Raw genomic sequence first — 23,117 nt, 5'->3', positions numbered from 1 at the left:
CCAGTTTTAGTTTTTAAAGGAGCTGTGTTTCTGGTGGTGTTCATGGTTTCTGTTTGTTCTGTGGTTTTTGTGGTGCTCATGTTTAGCAAAGATTGTGGGCACAGATACTATATTATGACCAGATATTTAGCTCCAGCATTCCTTCTGCCCTCCATTGAGGAGGTTCTGGTTAGTAACACATGTCTCCATTATTGTCTGTGTTCCTATGCTGATTGTGGGTACTCTGTTTTACACCACACCTCAGCAAGAATGTTCATAACGAGCCAGCGAATCAGAACATTCGTAGCTTCAACAATGGCAGAGAGAATTTTCAATGTGACATGCACTAAGCTGACTTTCTGGGTTGTGGGTTCTGGGTTTGCGGAAGGCTCTGAGGAATGAGGAATGATGGATGTTTTGTCAGTCTCACATTCTCTCCAAAGTTTCACTTTTGCTCACACTGTAAGTCCTCTGGTCTCAGCATGTCGATTTGTAAAACTGCACCCTCCTTTTTTGCAGTGGCAAGGTTCATCCTCTTCAAAGCACTTGCCACACTGTTGCTTTATGATAATACTATTAATTGACATGTTTCATTATTTAGTTTGGTTAAAAACCCAAGGGGAGGGGCCTCATGATAACCTTTCTGCGAGCTTAAGCGTGCGTCCTCCTTGTCTGGTCTGTGTTGAGTGTTTGGTGATGCGGTCAAAAGTCAGCCAGCAGTTCATCTGTCTGCTGCAAGTGGGAAGAAAGCGGGGGGTGAGCAAGGAGAGACAGAGGACATGTGCAGGAGAGCAGACCTCACACAGCAGTGTCTTTAGGAATAAAACAGGGTGTTCTCTGGAACAAAGGAAATGTCCCGGCTGCCAGTGTACACACTGCATGGAACTGTGTAGACTGCTGTGTGTGTGTGTGTGTGTGTGTGTTTGTGTGTGCGCACGCATATATCCCACTTGTAGACAGTCATTTGAATATGGTGAAAGTGCATATATCTGCCACTTTCCCCTCAGCGCTGCATTCCCTGTCTGTCTAACACAAGCGCAAACAAGAGTCCCTGTCACTACACACTATATTCAAATTGGCCTTATGCCACGAGCACTCATGTAATTTTGCTTTGAAACTCCTCTGTAAGTGCTTGCATGCATGCGTGTAAATGTGCACATGTGTGTGGTCCAACTCTGGAGCGGAGGAGGGTACAGTCTTTGGTAATTAAATAACCTGAACTTTGGCAGGAGACTGATTAAAATCCATCTGAAAGCCAAGATTCCTAACGGATTAAGAAAATTTAAAAAAGGCCTGATTTTTAATTACTGATAGCACCGCAGCCAACTCCCCCTTCTGATTGGGCAGGAAATTTGTGGGTGTGGAGAGCGAAGGGGAGGGGTGGAGTCTGGGCACAGTCTGTGGAAAATCACTCAAGCCTCCATTCTCAATAAAAGAGGCAACAAGCCATAACAAATGATTCTCAAATCCTGTTGTTTTTGAACATAAAGAGGCACAGTGTCCTCTGTGTGCTGCTATGGCAAGCACTGTTTCCTTTTTGAAAAGGTTGAGGGTTTTCTTTGTTTTTTGCTTAATTAGATAAGGTAATGGCTAACTTGGGTTCAACAATTTAGTTTTTTTCTTTTCAATTCACAAATTACTTGTCTGGGAAACGAGGATGTTAAAAACCGAACAATACCAGCTGTTGGGTGTCAACCTGTTGAATCTGCTTTTGAGCAAAAGGGGAGACTTCAGGACAAATGGCAACCCTGCCCTCTTTTCCTGTCAGAAGCTTGGTGGTTTTGGTAACTCTCTCTAGGCTGTGCCCCTGTCATTTCTAGATTTCTGCTCCCCGGGCTTCATGGAGAGAAAGCTGTAGCTGTAGGTGGTTTGACATTGTGTCTCCCTGATTCCACAGCACAATGAAGAGCCCTCTCTTGAGTGATCAATAGTTCTGTGTAAGAGCAGTCATGATTCCGATAGATAGTAGTCATGGTTCTGATAGAGGTGGACCTGTGTGGCTCTGTTAAGTAGGCCCCTGTAAGGTTCTGTTGGATAGAGACCTGTTTGGTTCTGTTTGGTAAGGGCCTGGGTGATTCTGTGGGGGATGAACACAGTTGTACTGTTATTGGAGGGCCTGAGTGTGGATTGAAGATCAGTGACAGCGTGAGCATTCCAGGCTACCAGGAAAACTACCCATATCCAGCTAGTTATGTTTCCTCCTGCGCTTACACTGTAATCCGTAAACTTAAGAACACACTCACCTGGTCCAACACAAGCACACACTCTCTCTCTCTCTCTCTCACACACACACACACACACACACACACACACACACCCCTGCACACTCTCACTCACTGTGAGCATTGCCGCTGTGAAGTTCTGTTTGAGATATTTGAGAATATCCGGACATGCCCAGGCAGGCTCATGCTTGCACACTATGGAGAAAGCTGGAGAGGCACGGAGTGAAAGAACATGTTCTCATTGAGCAGTGGTTGCTTGGCTGAATTCTGAGAGAGGGGTAGAGCAGCACTGGGATGGCATTGGGGGGGTTGCGTATTGGAGGCACTGTTTGGTTGAGTAGTTGCTCGCTAAAAATAACAACAGTGATTACACTAACCAGCAAACAGATTCTGAGTGGCTTCTACAGTAGGGGAAATACTTCCAGCAAAGATGTTGCTGAATATATTGCTGTTCATCTTATACTTTCTGATCACAATCACATCAAATAATGGTGACAGCAGGCATGAGACCAGCTGCATTTACACACCATGATTTCATCCCTCTGTCTCTTGTACAGCAGAAACTGGCATGGGTATCCCTAAAGGGGGGAGTCATTCAGCTAGTCTTCATTCAAAGAAATCAAACATGGAGGGACTTCTCTGACTGAAGGCATATGAGTTAACAACAGTCATGTTAACAGACTGGAAGAATCTATAATAATATAATAATCTATAAGGGTATAATACTGCAAATAGGAAAGGAACTGATCATTTAAAACCATGTTGATCTCCACAGATAAGGACATATTTCAATAAGAGAGCCAAAAATAGAGAGCCAACACTTATGATTAGTACATTATTTCTGAAAATCCACCATCTAAATCTTCAAACGCTACTTGTGACAGCAATGCTCTACATAAAGTGGATTTTGTCATGAAATGTGATCTACAGCATACACCTCCATCCTGACCATTCATTCTTGACCCTTTCTGTCTCTGTTCTTGCTAGATGAGTTCCAGCTCTCCTAACTCCACTCAGCAGAAAAAGAGGAGGGCACCGGCCCCACCCCCAACCCCGGTCCCCAGCAACCCAGCGGAGGACTCTGTGTCTGAGCTAAGTCACAGCACGGAGGATTCGGAGCCCGCAGCCTCCATCGCCAGCAGCAGCAGCATGGAGGCGGTGGACCCCGCCCCCAGCACCACACCTGAGGAGGTCGAGCCCGCCCCCAGCACCACGTCTGAGGAGACCGAGTCTGCCCTCAACCTCAAACTGGAGGAGATGGAGAACAACAGGCACAGCACCATGGGTAAGCCACTCTGCTGGTTCTCTCCTGTACTGTAATGTCTGCAGGAAATTACATTACATTACATTGTTGGCATTTAGCAGATGCTCTTATTCAGAGCGACTTGCATAGGTTACAGTTCGTACATGCTATCCATTTACACAGCTGGATATTTACAGAGGCAATTCTGGGTTAACTACCTTACCCAAGGGTACAACAACGGTCCCCCAGCGGAGAATCGAACCCTCAGACTTTCCATTACATGTCCTGCTCCTTACCACTATACTATACTGCGGCCCTTGCAACCATGCACGGCCTGTAAGACATAGTAAGTAATCTCACTTGTCAATGGTCTCATCCAGTGCTTGAGATAAGGAAGATGACTTTGACTAGATGTTTGAGTTTTGGCTAGTTGGGATTTTTATATAATTTCACCTCATATCCAGTTCATAACCACTTTATTATCATCTCATATTCACCTTTTTCAGTGCATCTATCCACCCCAGTTGGCCCTCATATTCACCTAATTTACACCTCCACATTTTCGGTGTATCCCACTATACATATTGCTTTACATTTTGCTAGTCGTAGACCCTGTTATGCTACCAAGATATAGTCCTGTGCATTGCACTGCATACAGCTGGAAACCATTAGCTACATCATTTTTTGGCAGCTTATCTTCAATTAGAAGAGGAGATCACATTATTCAGCTGCATGAGTTCATTAGAGCCAAATTCATCTTGCTGCCTGATGTGATATTAAAAAAGCACTCGATTAAATTCGTTACTCAAAATTGAAATTAATGACGCATTTGCAACCCATTATACCATGGCAGAGGGAATGAAAAGTAAACAAACACAGCCTTACGCAAAGTTAATGACAGATAATTCATGTAAGAATCACTTTATGCAATGGAATCATGTAGTGTGGTAATACTCTTAAGGGGATACAGAGCTGTGATATTTTTCCTGTGAAGTCAGAGACCTGTTTTCACTCTATATGCACCTGTTGTCTAGCTCATATTTGCCTCATATCTGCTTCAAATCCATCTCATTTTCAGCTTGTATTGACCTTAAATTCACCTCTTACACTGCATAATCACTTCATATCCACGTCATTTTCATATCCAATTCACCTCACATTCACCTCACATTCTCCTCAAATTCACCTCATATTCACCTCTCATCCCCCCCCCCCCCTGGTTTGCATACCTCTCCCTGTGCACTTCCATTTGTTCAGTTAATCAGCATGACACTTTGGCCCTAGACCACTGGAGGATCCTGTTTTCCATTTACCTCCGAAGGCGGTTTGTGTTCGATCAGTATGTTGTGATTCCTGAAGTCTTGTGGCAGGTTCTAATGGAACGCACTCTAGTGTGCCCTCGGGAACTGGGTCACCGACAGGTGTCTGGATCCATCCTTCAGTTGGCTGAAACCAAGCACGTAGGCTGAGTAAAATCCCTCTGCCAGGCACAACCTGTTAGCCCCTATACATACAAGAGCCATGACGCATGGGTGCTAATTGCACACCTGGCACTGGACCTGGCCCTAGTAGGGCAGAGCGGATAGTGTCTGAAACATCTATGTCCATAAACCATGGTTTAATACATATCCCATCAGGGCCTGACATAGCACCACTGTACTCTGCAGGACTGTCAGTCGGACATAAAGGGGACTCCTCTGTACTGATTTTGTGAGGATGAGGGTTTGTTCACACCCTCCAGGCCTTCCTCCCTAGTCTCTTGAGCGTCAGAATCAAACTGGCAGGTTACCAGGCTTACACATGGTAAGGAGTTCCATATACAGGGGCCTGGAAACACTCATCAGTGGCTGCTGTGGAGAGCCCAAATGTTCCTTGTCATGGTGAAATACTGAAATGAAATATTTTTATGAGCATCACCATCTGTTTCCAGAAGAGTCGCTTCCTCTGAAATGGCTGTGTGAGCTCTGTGGAGCTGATCTGAGCACAAACGACCTGCCTGGGTTGTCACATCACACAGCCCTGAACATGACATAGCAAATTTGCTACTGCCACTCCTGGAACCACTCCCAACACAGGCTCCATGTTTGACTTTGGGACCCGTGTCTGTGTTCCCTGCGTCCTGTCCTCTGAGCTGCATGTTTGCGCAGGGTGTGGGATATCAGCGGTGCCCCTGCCTTTTCAGCAGACCTCTGGCACCAGGGAATTTATCATTTTGGTCTGCCCGGGGGTTAAGTCTCATATCTCTCTCTGTGGGGCTGTCAGTGCCGCATACTTCATCATCATCATCGCGCTCATAGTTATTGTTGGGGCCCGGTGGAATCGCCTCTCGCTCGTCTCCGCGCTGAATAATTTCAGCTGCGCTCTCTCTCTCGTTCGCTGAGTAAGCAGAGAGCGGTCTGCCTCATTACTCATGTGTCCATTCTTTGACACTGTCATTACATCACCCTCCACCCCATCCGCCATCCTCTGACTTTGTGATTACATCATCCTCAACCCCCAACTACCCCCTCCCCCTGTATTCACCCCCCACTCAGAGACGGGAGTTCAGGTCAGAGTTTAAATCCAAAAATCAGTTCCAGTTTGCTTAAAATGAATACTTGCTTATTCTTTTTTTCAGTTTCATTTTGTGCTGTGTCAGATAATATTTCACGAATGACAATACGGGAATACTGTTGCAAACATTACAAACATCAATGAAAGAAATGGTTTGCAGGTTTCTTTGTCCTCTGCGCCATAAATAGAGGGATAAAAAACACGAAAAGCAGGAAGACAGAGAGATACAAAGGCAGAGAGGAACAGTAAGAGAGAGAGATGTGAGCACAGCTGGTGTCTCTCGGCTGTGGTGTTTCTGGGTTTCCATGGGGATGAGAATTTGGTCAGGGGGTAGGGCCCTACAGTGCCATTTTAACACCCTGATACAGCCATCAATCCCTCTGGGGGGTCACTCACTTACTCAATCACTCACCAGAAAGCCAAAAGTTACAGTCTTTCAACTCTAAATACCCTGTGGATGCTGTATTTACCTGTATTTGCCCTGGTCTGGTTTTGCCTCAGTTCTGTGTTTTGCTGATTATATGGCTATGTTATTCAGTGTTTATGAATAAATGGTTTGTGTGTTTTAGCTTGTTGCTTCCCTCTCTTTAGAAGCAAAAAAGCGATTTAAAAGTCTCCAGATTTGGCACTGAGTGCTGGGATGCAACAGAGGGTTTACTGCCTTGTGTAAGACAGTGGCATGTCACGCTGTAATAATGACACAGCGTGGCTATATTTAGCACACTCTCTGGATGAAACAAATACAAGGACTCTGTTCATCTCCCTGAGGGGTCTGGAAGCTAATGCTGACAGAACTGCCTGCTTTCTCCTCTCTAATGCTCGATGGCTGCTGGGTCCTTCTCTTTAGGTGCTGGGCGTCAAGTGCCACTCAAACCTCGACGAGCCCCACCTCGGGACCCGCCCCAATTAGAGATCCCCCCTCCCCCTCCCTATCCCCCCCCTCCCACAGATCAAGACTCCCATGATGCCCAGCTGGAAATGGTGGTCCAACGTAGGTCCCAGATAAGCTTTGACCCTGGATCTTCCATGACTTCCCTGAACTTCCATACCGTTACTCCTAACTTTTTTTCTCTTTCCTCTTGTACTTTTATTTCACTTTCTAAGTATTAGTGTGTGTTTGGGTACACGTTTGTGTGTGTGTGTGCGAGCGTGCATGCATGTGTGTGCGCGTGTAAGCTTGTGTGTTCTGTATAGGTTCATCATAGACTCACTCCCAGCAAGTTCTTTAGCAGGCAGGCCACAAAAGAATTACATTTTCTGGGTAGTGGTGACATGGGGGTGATGTTTTTCGCTCTCCAGAGTCATGCCAGAAGTCAAGCCAGTGGATTTATTCTGGTTTTTCTCTTTGATAATGGTGGTTTTACTGAGGTCATGCTCAGTGATTACAGTTATCATTGTCCAGTTGTACTAGGTTTTTTACTCAATGGTAATGGTGGTTGTACTCAGGTTGCATTGAGTGATAATGGTGGTGTTACTCAGGTCTTACTTTGTGATGATAGTTGCTTTAGTCAGGCCTTACTCTGTGATAATGCTGGTTTTAATTAAGGCCTTATTGATGATGTGCTTTTACTTGGCAGCGGTTGGTTTTAAGAGGTGTAATTAGGTCATTAACTTCACTTGTCTAGTCCAAACATGACTAAACTAGAAAACCACAAGAATCCATATTACACATTGACAGATATTTAGTCCTGAAACCAGTTGTGTCACTTGGATATGTGGTGCAATAAGTCTGTCGTTGGTTGTACTGGTTGTGATGCAACCATAATCAACTGTAGTTACAGTAAGACTTTCTACAGATCAAATCAGAACACAACCTTTTTTGTATTAATTTAGATTTCTAAATTCAAAGAGCAAAGAGCATCTGATAGACATATCATATATTTGATAGACATTATGTATCAGAATGCAGTAAGCCCATCCTGTAGGCTGTGTGAAGCTGTGTCCCCATTCAGACTGCCTGGAGCTCTGCTCTAGTGTCCTGTTGTTCTTGCTGTTCTAAATTCTGTGAACCTCTGGTTTGTGCTACAGTACGATGACCGGGACATGAATTCGTCAGAGCCCAAGCCAGAGTACTGACTCCATCCCTCACAGCATACATGAACCTGTTTTCTGTCTCTCTCCTAAACTCTTCTCCTGTCTGCCTCTCCCTGACAGTGTACTGTTGTGCGCCCGTATCCCTCCGGTCCAACCGTCGGTGAGCGACTGCGCACCTGGCTCGCCCTGCTGCCACCTCTGCTACCTTCCCCCTCCCATCTCCTCCCTCGAACCCTCTGCCTCCATCTCTCTGCAACGGACCTCCTCTTTCCTCTGCCAAACCTCTGCTCCCTTCCTCTCTCCAGAGCTACTCTCTGATGTCCGCTTCACTCTGCGCCGGCTAATCCCTTTTTACGGACGAATGTTTTGTCCTCTCAGTTTTCATGAGCCCTTTTAAACTGTCTGTAAATAAAGCCTTTTGTATTTTGGTCTGGGTGCAGTCGCTGCCCTCAGTGAGAGAAGTGGTAGTGTGTCTGGACTGTGCTTGACATGGTAATTGTACCACAAGCCCAGGAGGTGCTGAGGAGGGAAGGTTGTGAATGTCTGGAAATGGAAAGACATGAACGTGCAAATCTGGTCTCCACCTAATCAACGCGTGATGCTGTGGGGGCCCTGCATTGGGGTTCCCAACGTGAGCCCAGAGTCTGTCGTTGACAGTGAACAGTGCTACGGGTTTAATCACTACCTGTAGACCTTCACCAGGTGCCCTGTGGGCTCCAGACAACACAGAAATAAGGCTTAGAGATTAGGGTTGAGTTAAGGATTATGGAATACTATGCATGTCAATGCTGGGGAGCTCACAGGAGGGGAAAAAACTGTTTCAGACATTTATAGCAAGAATTTTATATGTTGTCTTTTGTATTGATTGAAGTGTGGGTGACATGAGCCTCATTAGCTATGTTAGCCTGAGCATTTTTTTCACAATGCCTTTATATACATGAAACCACAAGTGCTCCTCTTATTGATAATTCACACTTAGCACTTTAAAAGGTGTATTTGACAGGGGCATGCATTTTGGCTTCCAAAGAAGGGCAAAGATACACTTTGACAAGCTACACTTTAAAAGATACACCTTAAATTGACAAGCTGTGTCAAATGTGTTATATTTTTAATTAATTAAAAAGAAAGCAAGAGAGAACCATTGGATGCCTTTTAAACCTTACTTTATTTGTACTGCTATTACTTTTCTCCCAATATGTTTTCATCATTTTTTGTTTCCTAAAAACACATTTTGTGTGCCTTCATCTTATTGAGTGTTTATGTGTGTTTATTTCAGTAACTTTGTAAGAAAACTAAAATTTTAGGCCAATAAAGACTATGTCTTAATATGTTTCTTGCAAATCAAAACATAATAATTCGCTCTTTGTTTTTTGCTCTGCCCCCCCCCCCCCCCAAAAAGAAAAAACATTAATTTGTTGTTTAATTTTAGTCTTAAGGCATGAAAGAAAATACGAATGAACTCCCTCAACTTCCTGCAATAACACTGTTTTAACCACTATTATAAATAAATTTTTAAAATTCTTTGTAATTCTCATATCACTTCATTTCTGAAGAATAAAGTTATAAAATGCCACAGGCTCATTCCTAAGATTGGAAATGTTTGTGCATTAGTTCATAGATGTATAGTTACATTTTCTGCAGTAAGTTTGAATAAGGTAACTCATAAAAAGCACTTGTGAAAGCATTCCTGATGCAGATTTCATTCGCCAGTCTAAACATAATTAATATTCATAGCTAATCTTCTTCAGTATCTGTAGAAGTGATGAAAGGGCAGTCTGTGTGCTTCCTCTCTATCTATGTAAGTTCTGCAGTCCTCAGAGGCACACAAGGTAACCACCACAGAGCTCCATTAGTTTCCTTAGTTGGCCTGAAACACACAGAAGAAGGGGGCAGGGGTTTTTTGGGTGGGGGTGAGTGAGGGGGAGGGATGAGTTACTGCCCCCCCCCCCCCTTTCCTCCATGTGACCCTGGAGTGGTAGTGTGCTCGTGGAATAACCACAGCTGGCTCAACTTTCAATGTGCTGGGAAAGAACTGGGAAACACAGTGTGAGTCACTGTCTCTCCAGGAACACCCCCCCACCCCTACCCCCACCCCCACCCCTCCAGCTCCACACCATCCAAATGTGAGAGCAACAAGTCTGCCTGGCACATTACAAGCATAATAGGTTTCCTCAGGCCTTCTGTCAGCCAAGATCAGGCAGAGTTTATAGACACGGTCTAGTGGAGTTAAAAGTCAGGCAGTTTCATACAATATTAATGCTGAAAAACGGTCATCACAATGGTTTCTTTAACTCCGGACCATTAAAGCTGTGTGTATTCAGACTGAGGCATTTTTTAAAATTGAACAGCATCTTTGCCTTTTCCTTTTCGTTTGTGACCCTCAAAGATTATGGCGCAGCAGTTCCAGAGAAGTCGTTATCCCGGAAAAACGATTTATTTCATCCGCGCGCGCATCGCAGGAGAAGTTTAGCCGTGAGGTCACGAGCGTGCCGGCTCTCTGGATGCGTGTGCTCAGAGGCGTGTGCTGGGAAAAGCGGAGAAGCGAATGTGAGTGAAAGGTCAGCCGCAGCAACTGCAGCACAAACAGGTCCTGGGCGCGCCTCCCTTTTCCCACAGCTCCACACGGCGCTCGTTCACACGAGGCTCCATAAAAACACATTAAAATGATCCATGCACTGCCATTACGTCCACCGAACGCCATGCGCCTGGCTCGTCGGCTCCAAGGGAAAAAAAATGTGCTTTTGTCGCGGACTTTAATGCCAGCTGGATTTTTTCGGACAATATTTTATTCATAGTTCTTAGCATCGTTTGCCATTTCTCGTCCCGCCTGGTTTTGCATAAGATCAATAGCTTGAGACATCACTGTTTGCAGGGGCTCGGTTATGCAGCTGCCTTATGTCATTGGATCTGCATAATACACTCCTGCCATGATTGCATCGTATCAGTCTTTCAGAAAGGGAAGGAGACAGGGTTATAAATGGGGAAAAATATTGTCCATTAACATGACTATAGTATTGGTGGAATGTCAGACGAATATATTTCCATAATGGTGAGAGTTTATAGCAGACGATCCCCCCCAAACATCAGGGGAGCATTGCTGGTACAAAGGCTGCAGCCCCTGAACTGGGAGTCATAAAGAGGCTTAAATGGTGTTGGCTTCCCTGCGCTGGTAGGGTGGCTGTCCCTTTGGTGCTTTGCGCTTACAGCCCCTGTTTAACACTGCAGGTCGTTTAGATGCTGAACCTTACTGTGCTAATGTCTTGCCCATTAAAGTGACAATTAGAAACTATTCCTCCTGGCGGCAAACACCAGTTTCAGTGTAACTTTCGGGCACTTTGATCTTTGAAAAGATCCTCATTGTGGTATTATTATGTAAATATCTGAAGAGCAAACCCCTTTAAGCCCCCATGGAGTTGGGATATTAAGTCTACAGTGGTACCATGATACTGAGTTACAGACAGATAAACATCAATGATAACGTCCTGCTTCATATCTTGCTGCCGCATTTCAACGTACACAATATATAACGATGCTGTAATTTGCATTTTATTCATAAGTCAGTACTAATGAAATCCTTTTTTGTCAGTTATCAGCTAGCTATTTGAAACAATGTCATAATTTTTATATTTTTGTATATGGACAACCTGGCCAGCTAGTTAGCTAAATTTTTGTGGAGAACTTGGATAAATGTCTGTTTTTTTCTAAATTAGAGTAAAATGAATGTGACTTAGTAAACTATCTTAGATGTTACTAAACCAAGGAAAAATATTTATGTAACTTCTTTTTCACCAAAGACACAGCTCATTGCTGCCATCTACTGCTTCAGAGATTGAACTTTGACAGTACCTGAGGGAGTGAAGTAGACTGTAGAGCTGTTTGCATAGACTCTGGTTGCCTATATGTCAGAACAATTGCATAGCACAGTGTATATCTATGAAATTAATGCATGTATTGAAATGAGTGTTTCATCTTAAGTATAAAACTCCAAAAGTAAAAGTATGTGATGTTATTTTGTGTTAGCATGACATGCATGAACTGTAGGCTCTCAGGGGCTGTGTTAAAGCAACTATTCACATTCTGTGTGTAAGTTATGTGTGAGTGTTAAGAAACCAACATACCTGTCACTCTTTTCTGTCCCTCTCATTCTCTCTTTTCGCTTTCTAAATTTCATCTACTCTGTAACTCTTTCACTCCATTTCCATCCTTATCAGTCTTTTTTCTTGTGAAGATAATTTAAAAGCATGCCGATGTGAAAAGTGTGTGTGTTGTCAGCATGCAGATGTGAACAGAGTGTGTATGTCATCGGCATGTAGATGTGAACAGTGTGAGGGCAGATAGTATGAGCATGTGTTCAGTGTGTGGATGTGGTCAGCATGCAGATGTGAACAGTGTGGATTTGTGGGTAACTTGACTCTCCCCTCCCCCGGGCCCACTAGCCTGGCTACGTTCCCTGCAGGAGAGTGCATCGGACCAGGCCCCAGAGGCGGAGCCAGAAGTGAAGGCGGGATTGGGGGCGGAGCCGGAGGTAGAGACCGTGTCGATGGACAGCAACAGTAGCTGCCCTGATCAGGGCTACGCTGCCTCGGAGGGCATGGCAGAAGACTCGGGTGTCATGAGTTCGCCCTCTGACATCGCCCACCCGGCCTCGCCCGATGGCAGTATTTTTCTGGATCAGGGCCCAGCCCACACCCACACTCTGCCCAAGGACTGTTCCAGTGACAGTGATGAGGGATGTGCCACATGGGGCTCCCGACACAGGTACAGCAGTACTTGCAATGGTAGCTCAGGGATAAGCATTGACCTGCAGCAGGGTTCCACACACCCACAGCAGAACATGCCATACAGGCTGCCATGTTAAAAATACACAATACATTACATAGAGACAACACAATTCAATTAAAATATTCCTGTTTTCTTAAGCACAAATTACATTATGACTTGTAAAACTGAATTTTAGTCTGTATATAGACAGTAAGCAGGTATTGAACAGGATTTATGTTAGTTGAATGTTCTGTGTTTCTTGGTGACCACAGAACTGTGTATAGGTGAAAGTATCAAAATTAAAGTCAAAACATCAAAGATTACCATTTTGCATTTTTGATTCTCTTCACTCAGATGGCTGTGTTTCTTGGCTGTCAGTGATAAAGTTCTGGATGGCCTTGAGCACTAGGCATACGCTGTCCACTGATTGGTAACCTCACCACCTTTGTATCTGACACTAAGAGTGTCCCCGGTGGAACAAAGCATCAGAAATCTGTCTGAGTACAACGTGGTATTAATGTTTGATTTATTGTACTGAGAGCTCTGGCCCAGCTTTGTATGCCTTTGAATGCAGATATATTTGTGCTGAGGGGTTTCCAAGGTCTGCAGCCATGCTGTGGACTGTGTTTTGAGAGAGGGCCTTGCAGCAGCTCTGTAGCCTGGCTTTCAGTGTGGGCCTTGGGACAGGATTTTTTTTTTGGATGTTCTGAGTTTTCCTGGAAAGGGTCATTAAACTTTTTTCTAGAACTCTCCAGCAACGACTCTCCCAAGATCCCAAAATGCTAGTTTTCATTCAAGTTGGCTTGAGAATTTAGAATATTTATGTGTTCAAAGTGGCTATTATTTTTTCTTTTGCTTTTCAACAGGTTTTTCTACTTCTAATAATACAATGAAGTGCTAACAAGGGCATATTTTATAATCTGGGCTGGATTCGAAATCGTCCTTCTAATAACAGAGAGCAAATGTCTTATCATTTTGATGTTTGAATGCTCTTTGCTGTTCCAACTCTGCTTTCAGGGAGTCTGTAAATGTTAAGTGAGAGGAGGCTTTAATCGTATTTTTGTGTCACTTGTTGAATAGGCATCTCGACTTAGGTCTGTTTTACATTTCACAGACACAGCACTGATATTTACCACAAGAGTCAATCAGGCAGAAGAGAGGACAGCTATGAAGAGGACCCAGTACTCACGGCCCAACTTCACCAGACTCTGGCTGACCTTGAGGCCAACCTGGCAGGTGGGGGGAGAGAGTGTCTTAATCAGGGAGGGATCTGAAAGTGTGAAAGAGTCATTGCACAAAGGATTCATTTCTGACCTTGAATTATAAGTCTCAGAGCATATTTTTAATATGTGAGTGTAGTATCTCTAAAGAAATTCTCGTCCTTAAAGCTCATGTAATTTCACCCTGTCTTTGGGGCCGATTTATAATGAAGTGAAGAAAGTTCCCTGACTTATTTTTGTTTGATATGCAGTGCCAGGGTTTTCCAAGATTTGATTAATTTTCCAAAGACACTCATTGGCCACTGTTGCACTAATGGCCGAGCAAGTATCATAAAGACCCTGGGCTGTGTCTAACTCTCTTACCTGTTATGGTGCAATGTTTTAAAATCAATTTATAATACACTTGTTAAGAATTATGAAGAATCCATGTTCAAGTTGGCAAGTGTACATATAACTTATTCCATGCTTGCATTTTCATCCTCTCTGGAACACAGATGTTGATCACACAGAGAGAGCATCAGTCAGTGAGTCTTTGATGGGCAGGTTCCATCACAGTGAAATCCCTGTCTCAATTGTGGATTCTGAGATTCCTGTGACAACAATAGATGAAGTGTTTGAGGACTACAGCCATGGCATGACCGAGTACGAAGCAGCGCTGCTGTGTAGCACGCAGAACTCGAGCATCGCAAATCACAGCTGCATTCATCAGCCAAGTGGCCATATAGAAAACAAGAACAACAATGCCCGGACGTCTGACGGGCACAGCGAAGCAGACGCAGCCCCTTCTCCAGCAACTCACCACCCTGCTTTGCCTGATAAAGGCCTCAGCCATAGCAGGGACAAGGAGGATGGCAGCCCCATGACCCAAGAGAGAGTTACCCTGGCCAGCTCTAGAACGGATATCAGTAGCCCAAAAGACACTGTACCTGAGGGAACACAAACCCAACAAGCACTTGCTCCACAAAGGAGCCCTCCCAGTATTCTAGTACAAGCCCAGACTGAGGCCAAGGAGGCTTCTGAGGAGGGTGACCCCGCAGCTTCTGCTCGGTGGCAGACAGCCCAGAGTAAAATTACCCAGAGTCCCACCTCTCGGTTTGGTATGAAGACCTTCACTGTGGTTCCGCCCAAACCCACCCAGATTCAAACTGTGAAGCCGGCTGGCTCTCTTGTAATAGGTGCCATAAAGATAGATGCACAGGGTAATATGGTGAAACAGGAAAGCTCCCAAAGCCAATATGGCAGCTCCCCAGGTTCTGGGAGTGACTCTGAGGTGCCACTCTTGGGCAAAGCCAAGGCCTTCTGGAACTCCACAGAGCAGCAGGACACAGTCACTGCTTCAAGGGGCCACCCTCCCAACACCAGAGATCATGAAGCCTCAAGACCACCTCCAGCAGAACCTCCTGAAGCTCTTCCTTCTGTGGGGGGAAAAACTGAAATAACCCAGAGGGAACCTATGGAAGTTGCAAAAAACCAGCAAGCTGAGAGTAAGCCCTCTGCTCCAGAACCCACACAGCAGCCTGTGAAATCCACCCACGAGCTCGAGCAGAAGAGAGACCTGTCCTTCCTGAGGCCCTCCAGGAGAACCTCCAGTCAGTACGTAGCCTCTGCCATTGCTAAGTACACTGGGAAGCCCTCTGGCAGAGCCGAGAGAATTCCGGAAGCACATACAATGGCTGAGTACTCTGTGCACAAGCAAAAGCCTCTTGGCAATCAAGGCTTTTCACATGGAAGCAATGCCAAGTTCACTCGCATGTCATCGGACACACTCCAAACACAGAGCAGGCCGATCACATTTGGGGCAAATCCAAAACGATCCCTTAGCTTCCCAGATTACACCATCGAGAAATCTGACAGCTCTACTGAGCTAAAACAGGAGAGCGGTGATCAGTCAAACTCTCAGAGTGGTGGAGGCAGCACCAGCTCTCTAAACACAAATCCAGCTAGCATATCCAGCAACACTTTACCCCCATGGGAGCCAGTAACATCTGTTCAGAAGCCAACATCCCCCACCAGACCCCTGCATAACTCAGTGCCTGGAAGTGCCAGGAATGGTGCGCGCCCTGAGCCGGCTAAGAAGCCAGACCCTCCGCCAGCCGCCAGCGGGCCCTCAGACGACGGACAGGTGGGCCCGTTTGGGCCAGTGAAGAAGTTCAAGCCTGTGATTCTGAAGTCAGTACAGAAGGAGATGTCTCTGCACAGCTGCCTGATGGAGGCAATCCAAGCAGGCGAGGGGAAGGAGCGTCTCCGCAAGGTAAGGGCGAGACCTCAGAAACAGTGAGAGAGAACACGGAGACAGAGAGCACAGACAAAACAAGGGGACAGAGCAGAGATACAAATGCTGATTTTGTCATGCCAGTGAAGCAAACCAAACTGAAACGTAGAGTGAATGTATAGAGAGCTAGCATATAGTGAGAGAACATACAGACAGCTGGCGCAGTGAGTACACTGAAAGAGTACACAGTGAGAACAGGTACATAATAAAGCACAGAGAGAACACAGTGAACACAGAGAACTGAGACAGACAACAGAGACAGAAAACACTGATTATATTAGAAATGCTATGTACCTTTCAGAGGATTCCATATTTACTGATTTGTTCAAAGGCCAAACTTTCAGTACTGACTTCAAAGAAAGATATAATCATTGTTATTTCGGCGGCATTGTTGTGTTTCAGGGATTGCAGTCATGGCTTTTTACTAGCCAGTGTTGATGCATTTGGCTCTTCTACATTCATTCAGAGGTGTTTATCAGTAGGCTGTTTTTTGATGAAAATTTATGTGAATGAGATGGAATTAAAGGTTTGCTCCTAATGGATCTCTTATCCCTGAGCACAGATATCTGATACTGCAAGAGAGAGCATGTTGAAAAAACCATCCTTTGTCGAAGTAGAAAATGAACGTTCCGCACTTTTGTCAGCAATCAGAGCTCAAAACAACGCCTCCAGACTGAGGAAGGTAAGGAGTTATGAATAGTGTCACTGTCCATAAAGAGTCCTGGACAGAACAATCAGCAGTGATCATATGAAGGCTTATATGCCATGTGTTTATCGCTAAATCTGACAGAAACCGCATTTGGTGCAACTGTGAAACTGTTCAGCTGGAGTGAATATGTATCACAAAGTACTAATTTACTTGGAGAGAGGAGAAAAAGTTTCTTATTACTTTGATGCACTGTAAAATGTGCGGTGTATGTAAAATTAATTCCTTCATTTAATATTCCCACAATGAGTATCAGAAATGGTCTCAAACGTCCACTGACATTACCTCATACAGGTTTATATTGGGACACAAAATCACAGAAAAGAATTGTAAAATAAGCCTTCCATTTTAATACCGCTCTCTATTGTGAGTGTATGCATGCATTTTTCAAGGGAAATCTGGACTAATGTACCGATAAAGCTCCTTCCAAAGGAATTTTAGGGTTGATCCAACAACTGCTTAACCTTCAGGATGGACCTGACAAATAACATGACTGTAATGAATTCTTTCCTATATCCATCTAAACGACCATAAATATTAATTATTTTTCAGTTTAGGTGTTGAAAAGGGGCCCTTTTCAAAGGTTATGTCTTTGATCCATTATTCTTTGTTTTAGTAAATGCTGCTCCAAACAGTTACTGCGCAAAAGCATACAGCTCATGAAGCAGAATTTTACATGGAATGGAATCTTTAGAATCAGTTCTATAATAAAATGACACCTGGGTCTAATTTGGTCTTTTACCTTTCACAAAGAGGGGCTTCCCAGGTTCATCCACCAAATATATTTCGGAGAAAATTTTTTGTGTTTTTTTTCCCTCAAAACGCTAATAAACATTTGATTTCCCCTTTAAAGCATACTTTAGGTGCACATGGAATTCTGAGAATTTCCTGCTGTTTGATTTCTCATTTGGTATGCATTTCAGATTTTTTTAAAGGAAAAAAAGTAAAATAAGAGATGGTTATGCAAGAAAGAGCAGTTTTTAGACATGTGTCCGAAAAAAAAACATTTGATTACACCTCTCACACTTGTACTCTTTGTTCTTCTTTTTTTGGAAACACGGGGAACAGGCTGTTTCCTGTGGATCATAAATGAGAATGATCCCTGAAATGTCTTCCAGTATTCCAGAGTACACCAGAACAGCATTGCGTTTTAAGATCTGAGTCCTCTGCCCAAGAGACCTGCAGAGAAACAATAAATAAATGATGTTCTCTGCAGTCACTAGATCTCAGATTTTTATATCACAATTGTCTTGTGGAAACATTATACCATTTTAGGTTCTGAAATTTCAGATTGTGACCAATGGAAGGAAAGACTAGAATTTTCATGTAGAAAGGTGAATGCATACAAACTAGTTCTATGGTCTGATTTTTTGTTTGTTTGTAATCTGGATGACTAATTTATTTATAATCTCAAATCCTGAAATGAATGTTCTAATCTGTGACTTACATTCCTGGAGCAAAGTGAGGCTTTTTATTTGTTGTACTTGCCCCTGGGCTGCACTTGAAAGTTCCCTCCCAGTTTAACTATTTCCTCTCTTGGTTTTCTAATGTCTTTCAGAGGGGCATTTTTCAGTTCAGCCAAAGACAGAACTAAACAGCCCAGTTACTGGCTTGTCCTTAGGTCCGATTTAGCCCTTAGTTTTACAGTCAGAGTGAGGGCCCTGCGTTACCTGAGGGAGGGGAAAGATCAAGTGTATAATTTTTCACTCAGTAAATCTCTCCATTAAAAATGTAAAGAAAGTAATCTGTGGTAAAGAGAGTCATACCTAAGCCAGCGGTGTCTCTCTGTGCGCCTGACGTGTCGTGGGACCCATATTCCTGCCCTGCAGGTCCAGTGCGAGGCATCCACAGAGCTGGAGGAGCTCAGGAAGACTGAGCAGAAGACCAGCGCTCAGAGCAAGGACACGCCTCCTCCACCTCCACCCCTCTCTGCTCCTCCTCCTCCTCTGTTTGCCCCTCCCCCTCCTCCGCTCTCGGCCCCTCCCCCTCCTCTCTCCACCCGGCCCAAGCCCGCCCTCGCCCTGAAAGTCGCTGGAAACCCAGAGCAGGCCCGCGAGGCTCTGCTTGAGGCCATCCGGTCGGGTTCAGGGGCTGAGCGTCTGAAGAAGGTACCATCCTCACAGCTGAATCCAGAACAAAAAAGAATGTGTTCTCACCCACAACATCTGACAGAGCAGAATGTGCTCTCCACCCATTGCAGCTGGACTCAGTACAGTTTTCATTCTCACCCCTATAATGCTTAGCCCAGGACAGTGTTCACTCCGAGTCCCCACAGCTGAACTCAGTTCAGTGTTTATTCTCACCCCCCGCAGCTGAAATCCATTATGGCGTTTGCTCTAACCCCCCAATGGCTTAACCAAGTACAGAACGTGCTCTCATTACAGAGTCTGCTCTCACTCCCTAAAATGGTATCTTCCAGCATTAACAATGATGGAGTTTGAACAGTTGTCTTAGATTCACTTGGAATTTTGCAAAGTATTTTTATATGCAGTATATATTTTTTTTTCATATGCAATTTTTGCAGCGCATATGATAACACTCAGTAATACGTATTATTGAATTATTAGGGGAATTATTATTTAGTGAGCACACAGTTACAATTACAATTTTTAAGGAACAACTCCACAGGTGGACAAATGTCTTCATGACCTTTAGTGTAGATGTGAATGCAGTCCTCATTACGAAATCACACTCGTAACAACAAGAACAGCTTTAAACATGCATTGTCACCTGCACTTGGTTAACGTTAAATATTTCTGTTGAGTCAATGTGTGAGAGTATCTGTGTTCTGATCTGATCCGACCACAGTCCCTGCAGTACAAGGCTGTGCTCCAACATAAAGCAGTTCGTTAAGAACAGTAGAGGTACAGACAAGCTAGCTGCTGGTGTCAGAATGGGGAAGCTTTCTCATAGACCTAGCCTTGAATTTGATTGTAGTTCCAGTGTCACAGATTCAGGAGAAATGAAAGCACCTCTGTAAAATTGAAAGTATAGCACTCTGTGGTAAATGGAAAGGTTCAAAATTATTTGCGTTTATTTATTTGGCAAATGCCCAGAGTTGAGATGACTTGTGCAGCATCCATTTGACATACAGTATTGTCTAGCTCCAGTGTTGATCATGCACTGAAGACTATAGCGAGGACATAAAGAAAGGCAGGCTTATATTACAGCAGTTTTTGAGGGATTTGTAGCAGCGCTATTTTGACAGATGCTGTTATCCAGGGCAGTAGTTCATAACTGAAGACACAGAAGTTGAGCTTTGGTGGTTTTTATGTCTTGATAACAGTTCCCTTACCCTAACGTGGCCCGCCACACATAAAAGTTTCATCGTGCTGCGGCATTTAGCTGTGAGGAGCAGACAGAGTCCAACGTAAATAATTAAATAATGCCTTCTCCTCCGCACTGCCAGGAGACGCTGACTGACCAAGGAACGCCTCTGTGTACTTCCTGCACCTCACGTGTGCTCCGGCACACTGTCACAACATGTCCGCTCCAAAACAAGTCCACACCCCCAACCCACTCAGGGAGTTACTGACTATCTCTGTGGAAAGATTCATTAAGTCTGAGCTGGTGTTAGGTCACTGGAAGTTGATCACGTCACTCCAGTATTCTCCAACTCTGTTGCAGAGACTGTACCTCAGCTCCCTGATAAATAAGACATTATGTGTGACAGGAGACCTTTCGGATTGTGACATTTGAAATCCTTGTCTTTTCTTTGGGATGCTCTGTGTCAGTCATAGGGGTTATTTTGTCATGATTAATGAAAGGGATAGCACACACCCTTGATAGCCTGGCTCCGATCACAGAGAGAGAAAACTGTGAGAGAAATTAGTGGTTACACACTCTTATATGTAATTACCAAGACCTTGTTCAAGTGGTGGCTTTTTCATTCCCTGAGGGGGGTAAGTTGGGCATAGAAACATTGGTTTGATCTTGAAAAAATGGATACGTGATCTTTTAGAAAATCTTTCAGAATGTCGAACAGTTCCTTTTTAGTTAGTCTGAAACTCACATTCCCCACAGAGATAAACAAAGATTGTGTATGGGTTAGAGAGAATGCGAGAGTGGGTGTGTGTAGTGGACTGTGTGAGTGTAAAGAGTGTTAAAATGCCTGAACCTTAATTTACACTTTTATGATGCGTTTCCAGTGATCAGATGGCTGCCACACCAACAGTGTGGCTTCTGATGATCGTGTGATCATTAAATCATTACCAAGCAGTTCCCTACATTTCTTCATGTTAGTTAAAGGTCTGTGTAAACTCAAGAATACTGGAGATGCTGGAGAAGCCTGACAACATAAATGACCGTATGGAATGAAATCAATCCCCAGCTCATTAAAAAAGCAAGAGAGGGATCACCCTTTTTTGCCTTTTAATATTAATGAGTTATTTTGTGAATGATCTTGAAGGTTTCACAGAACGGTTGCAGTTAACTAATTGTTTTGTTTTGTGGTTCCTTTAGGTCCCTGTTCCCACTAAGACCGTACTAGTCAATGGAAGGCTGGGTATAATACAGACAGCGGCAGCTGCCCCACAGGAACACTGAGAAATGTTCCAGAGTCTCGTCTGCAGCCACCACACCAGCCTGATAGAAGCTCTGCAAGCCAAACCATGCGATTAATAATCCCTCCTCTTGTGGTGTTCTTGTTTTTGTATATACTTGAGTATTTCTTCTTTGCTGGTCATAGAAATGCTGTTTGAAGCATGTGCCAATGACTGAGCATATATGCAAAGATAAAAATGATTTTTTTCTGTTTTAGAGTTGATATATAACAGATTTAGCACATTTCCACATTAGACGGTAAGCTTCATCGCTCTTGCTCAGTGGGTTCGTTAATATGGTTTTATCTAGTTTTATCTAGAAGGATGAATTGTATCCACCTGCCAATTACAGTTGAATCTGAAGCACTGAGTCCAGAACTTGAGCTTAGACATAGAGTGCTGTCGTTGACTTTGGACTCAAGCTTTTGAAAAGCAGATGAGTGAATCTTCCTGAATTAAACTGGCCTTTAATGAGAGAAGAAACTTCTTTTTTTTCTTTAAAAAGAAACAGAGGAGGCGCAGAACTGTATCAAATTTAATTCAAGGATGTGTCAGAAAGTCACATCTTTTGTAAAGGTCAGGTTTCGGTTGGACATGAAAACCTTAGTAGACCTGTCCTGACAAAGCATAAGTGCAAAATGCTTCTGAAGTGCCGCAGTTTTAGACATGTTATTGAATAAAAGCTGTACTGATGTTATGACTTTTACCTATATGGAAATGGTAATGGAATTGGACACAGACTGCTGTATGAAGAATACGAATTGGTATTGATGTTTGACGAAGCAATTCTGGCTTGAAAGAATTGTACATGTGCTTATTCAGCTCATTCTTGGTAAATGTGTATTTTCTGGGGGAATAGAGTAAACCTACTACTTCCATTTTGCATCTCATATTTTACATTCAGTATCGCAAGATTTATGTAAAATACTGGTTGTAATTTAGAGAATTTTTTACTGTATATTTGATTTACTGTTTAATCATTGTGATCTCTTAAAGTAAGCTCTTCAACGTTGCCTGATTGTGGTTTAGTCTGCCTATTGCAGTATTACAGGTAGGTAAGTTTTTACTAATGCATTTACTTATGCCATTACTTTAAGGGAGTGTAAAAACAGTGAGTCTGTAATTGAAAATGAAAATGGATCTGAGGAAGCACACAATCTACAGACATATAGTTATATTTCAAGAATTGATTCAGGTAGTATCAGTTCATTATTTAAAACGATATTTAGAGCCTATATGACAGGCCTGCTTGGCCTTGGATGGGTCTTTCATGAGAGTGAATGTATAGTGGGGATCTTCAAAGCTAGGTTTCAGTGTCATTAGGATGTTAGACCAGAATGGCTGTAAGCCCACTGTTTTGGGTCTGTTTCCTTCCTCTTTCCTTGTTTGTCTTCCATGCACACCTCTTGACAGGGTTGCCCAGATATAGCACATTTGTTGGTTCTTGTCCTCAAATATGTTTTAAATACCCTTCATTGCGCTAAGTATCAGGCCATGCCCACTGTGGCCCATTTTTCATGTCATTAACTTTTCACTACACTCACTCATACATCTTGCGTTTGGTCTGTTTATCATGCATGGACTGT

General features: G+C 43.8%; 1 protein-coding gene across 1 annotated transcript in view; it reads left to right on the top strand.

Moving 5' to 3' along the window:
• Window positions 1-21,654, top strand: part of cobl (cordon-bleu WH2 repeat protein) — a 66,765-nt gene extending 45,111 nt beyond the window's left edge. The window contains exons 10-17 of the mRNA XM_036539549.1: window positions 3,189-3,486; window positions 6,845-6,988; window positions 12,468-12,789; window positions 13,907-14,028; window positions 14,507-16,263; window positions 16,847-16,966; window positions 18,820-19,098; window positions 21,452-21,654. Coding sequence (XP_036395442.1) covers window positions 3,189-3,486; window positions 6,845-6,988; window positions 12,468-12,789; window positions 13,907-14,028; window positions 14,507-16,263; window positions 16,847-16,966; window positions 18,820-19,098; window positions 21,452-21,535 — 3,126 coding nt within the window. The 3' untranslated portion in view covers window positions 21,536-21,654. The remainder of the gene's footprint in view (window positions 1-3,188; window positions 3,487-6,844; window positions 6,989-12,467; window positions 12,790-13,906; window positions 14,029-14,506; window positions 16,264-16,846; window positions 16,967-18,819; window positions 19,099-21,451) is intronic.
• The last annotated feature ends 1,463 nt before the right edge of the window (window positions 21,655-23,117 follow it).

The sequence above is a fragment of the Megalops cyprinoides genome, chromosome 10 (genome assembly GCF_013368585.1).
Source record: "Megalops cyprinoides isolate fMegCyp1 chromosome 10, fMegCyp1.pri, whole genome shotgun sequence".
NCBI lineage: Eukaryota > Metazoa > Chordata > Actinopteri > Elopiformes > Megalopidae > Megalops > Megalops cyprinoides.
The sequence above is the reverse complement of the archived record's forward strand: the minus strand, read 5'-3'. Positions and strand labels throughout refer to the sequence as shown.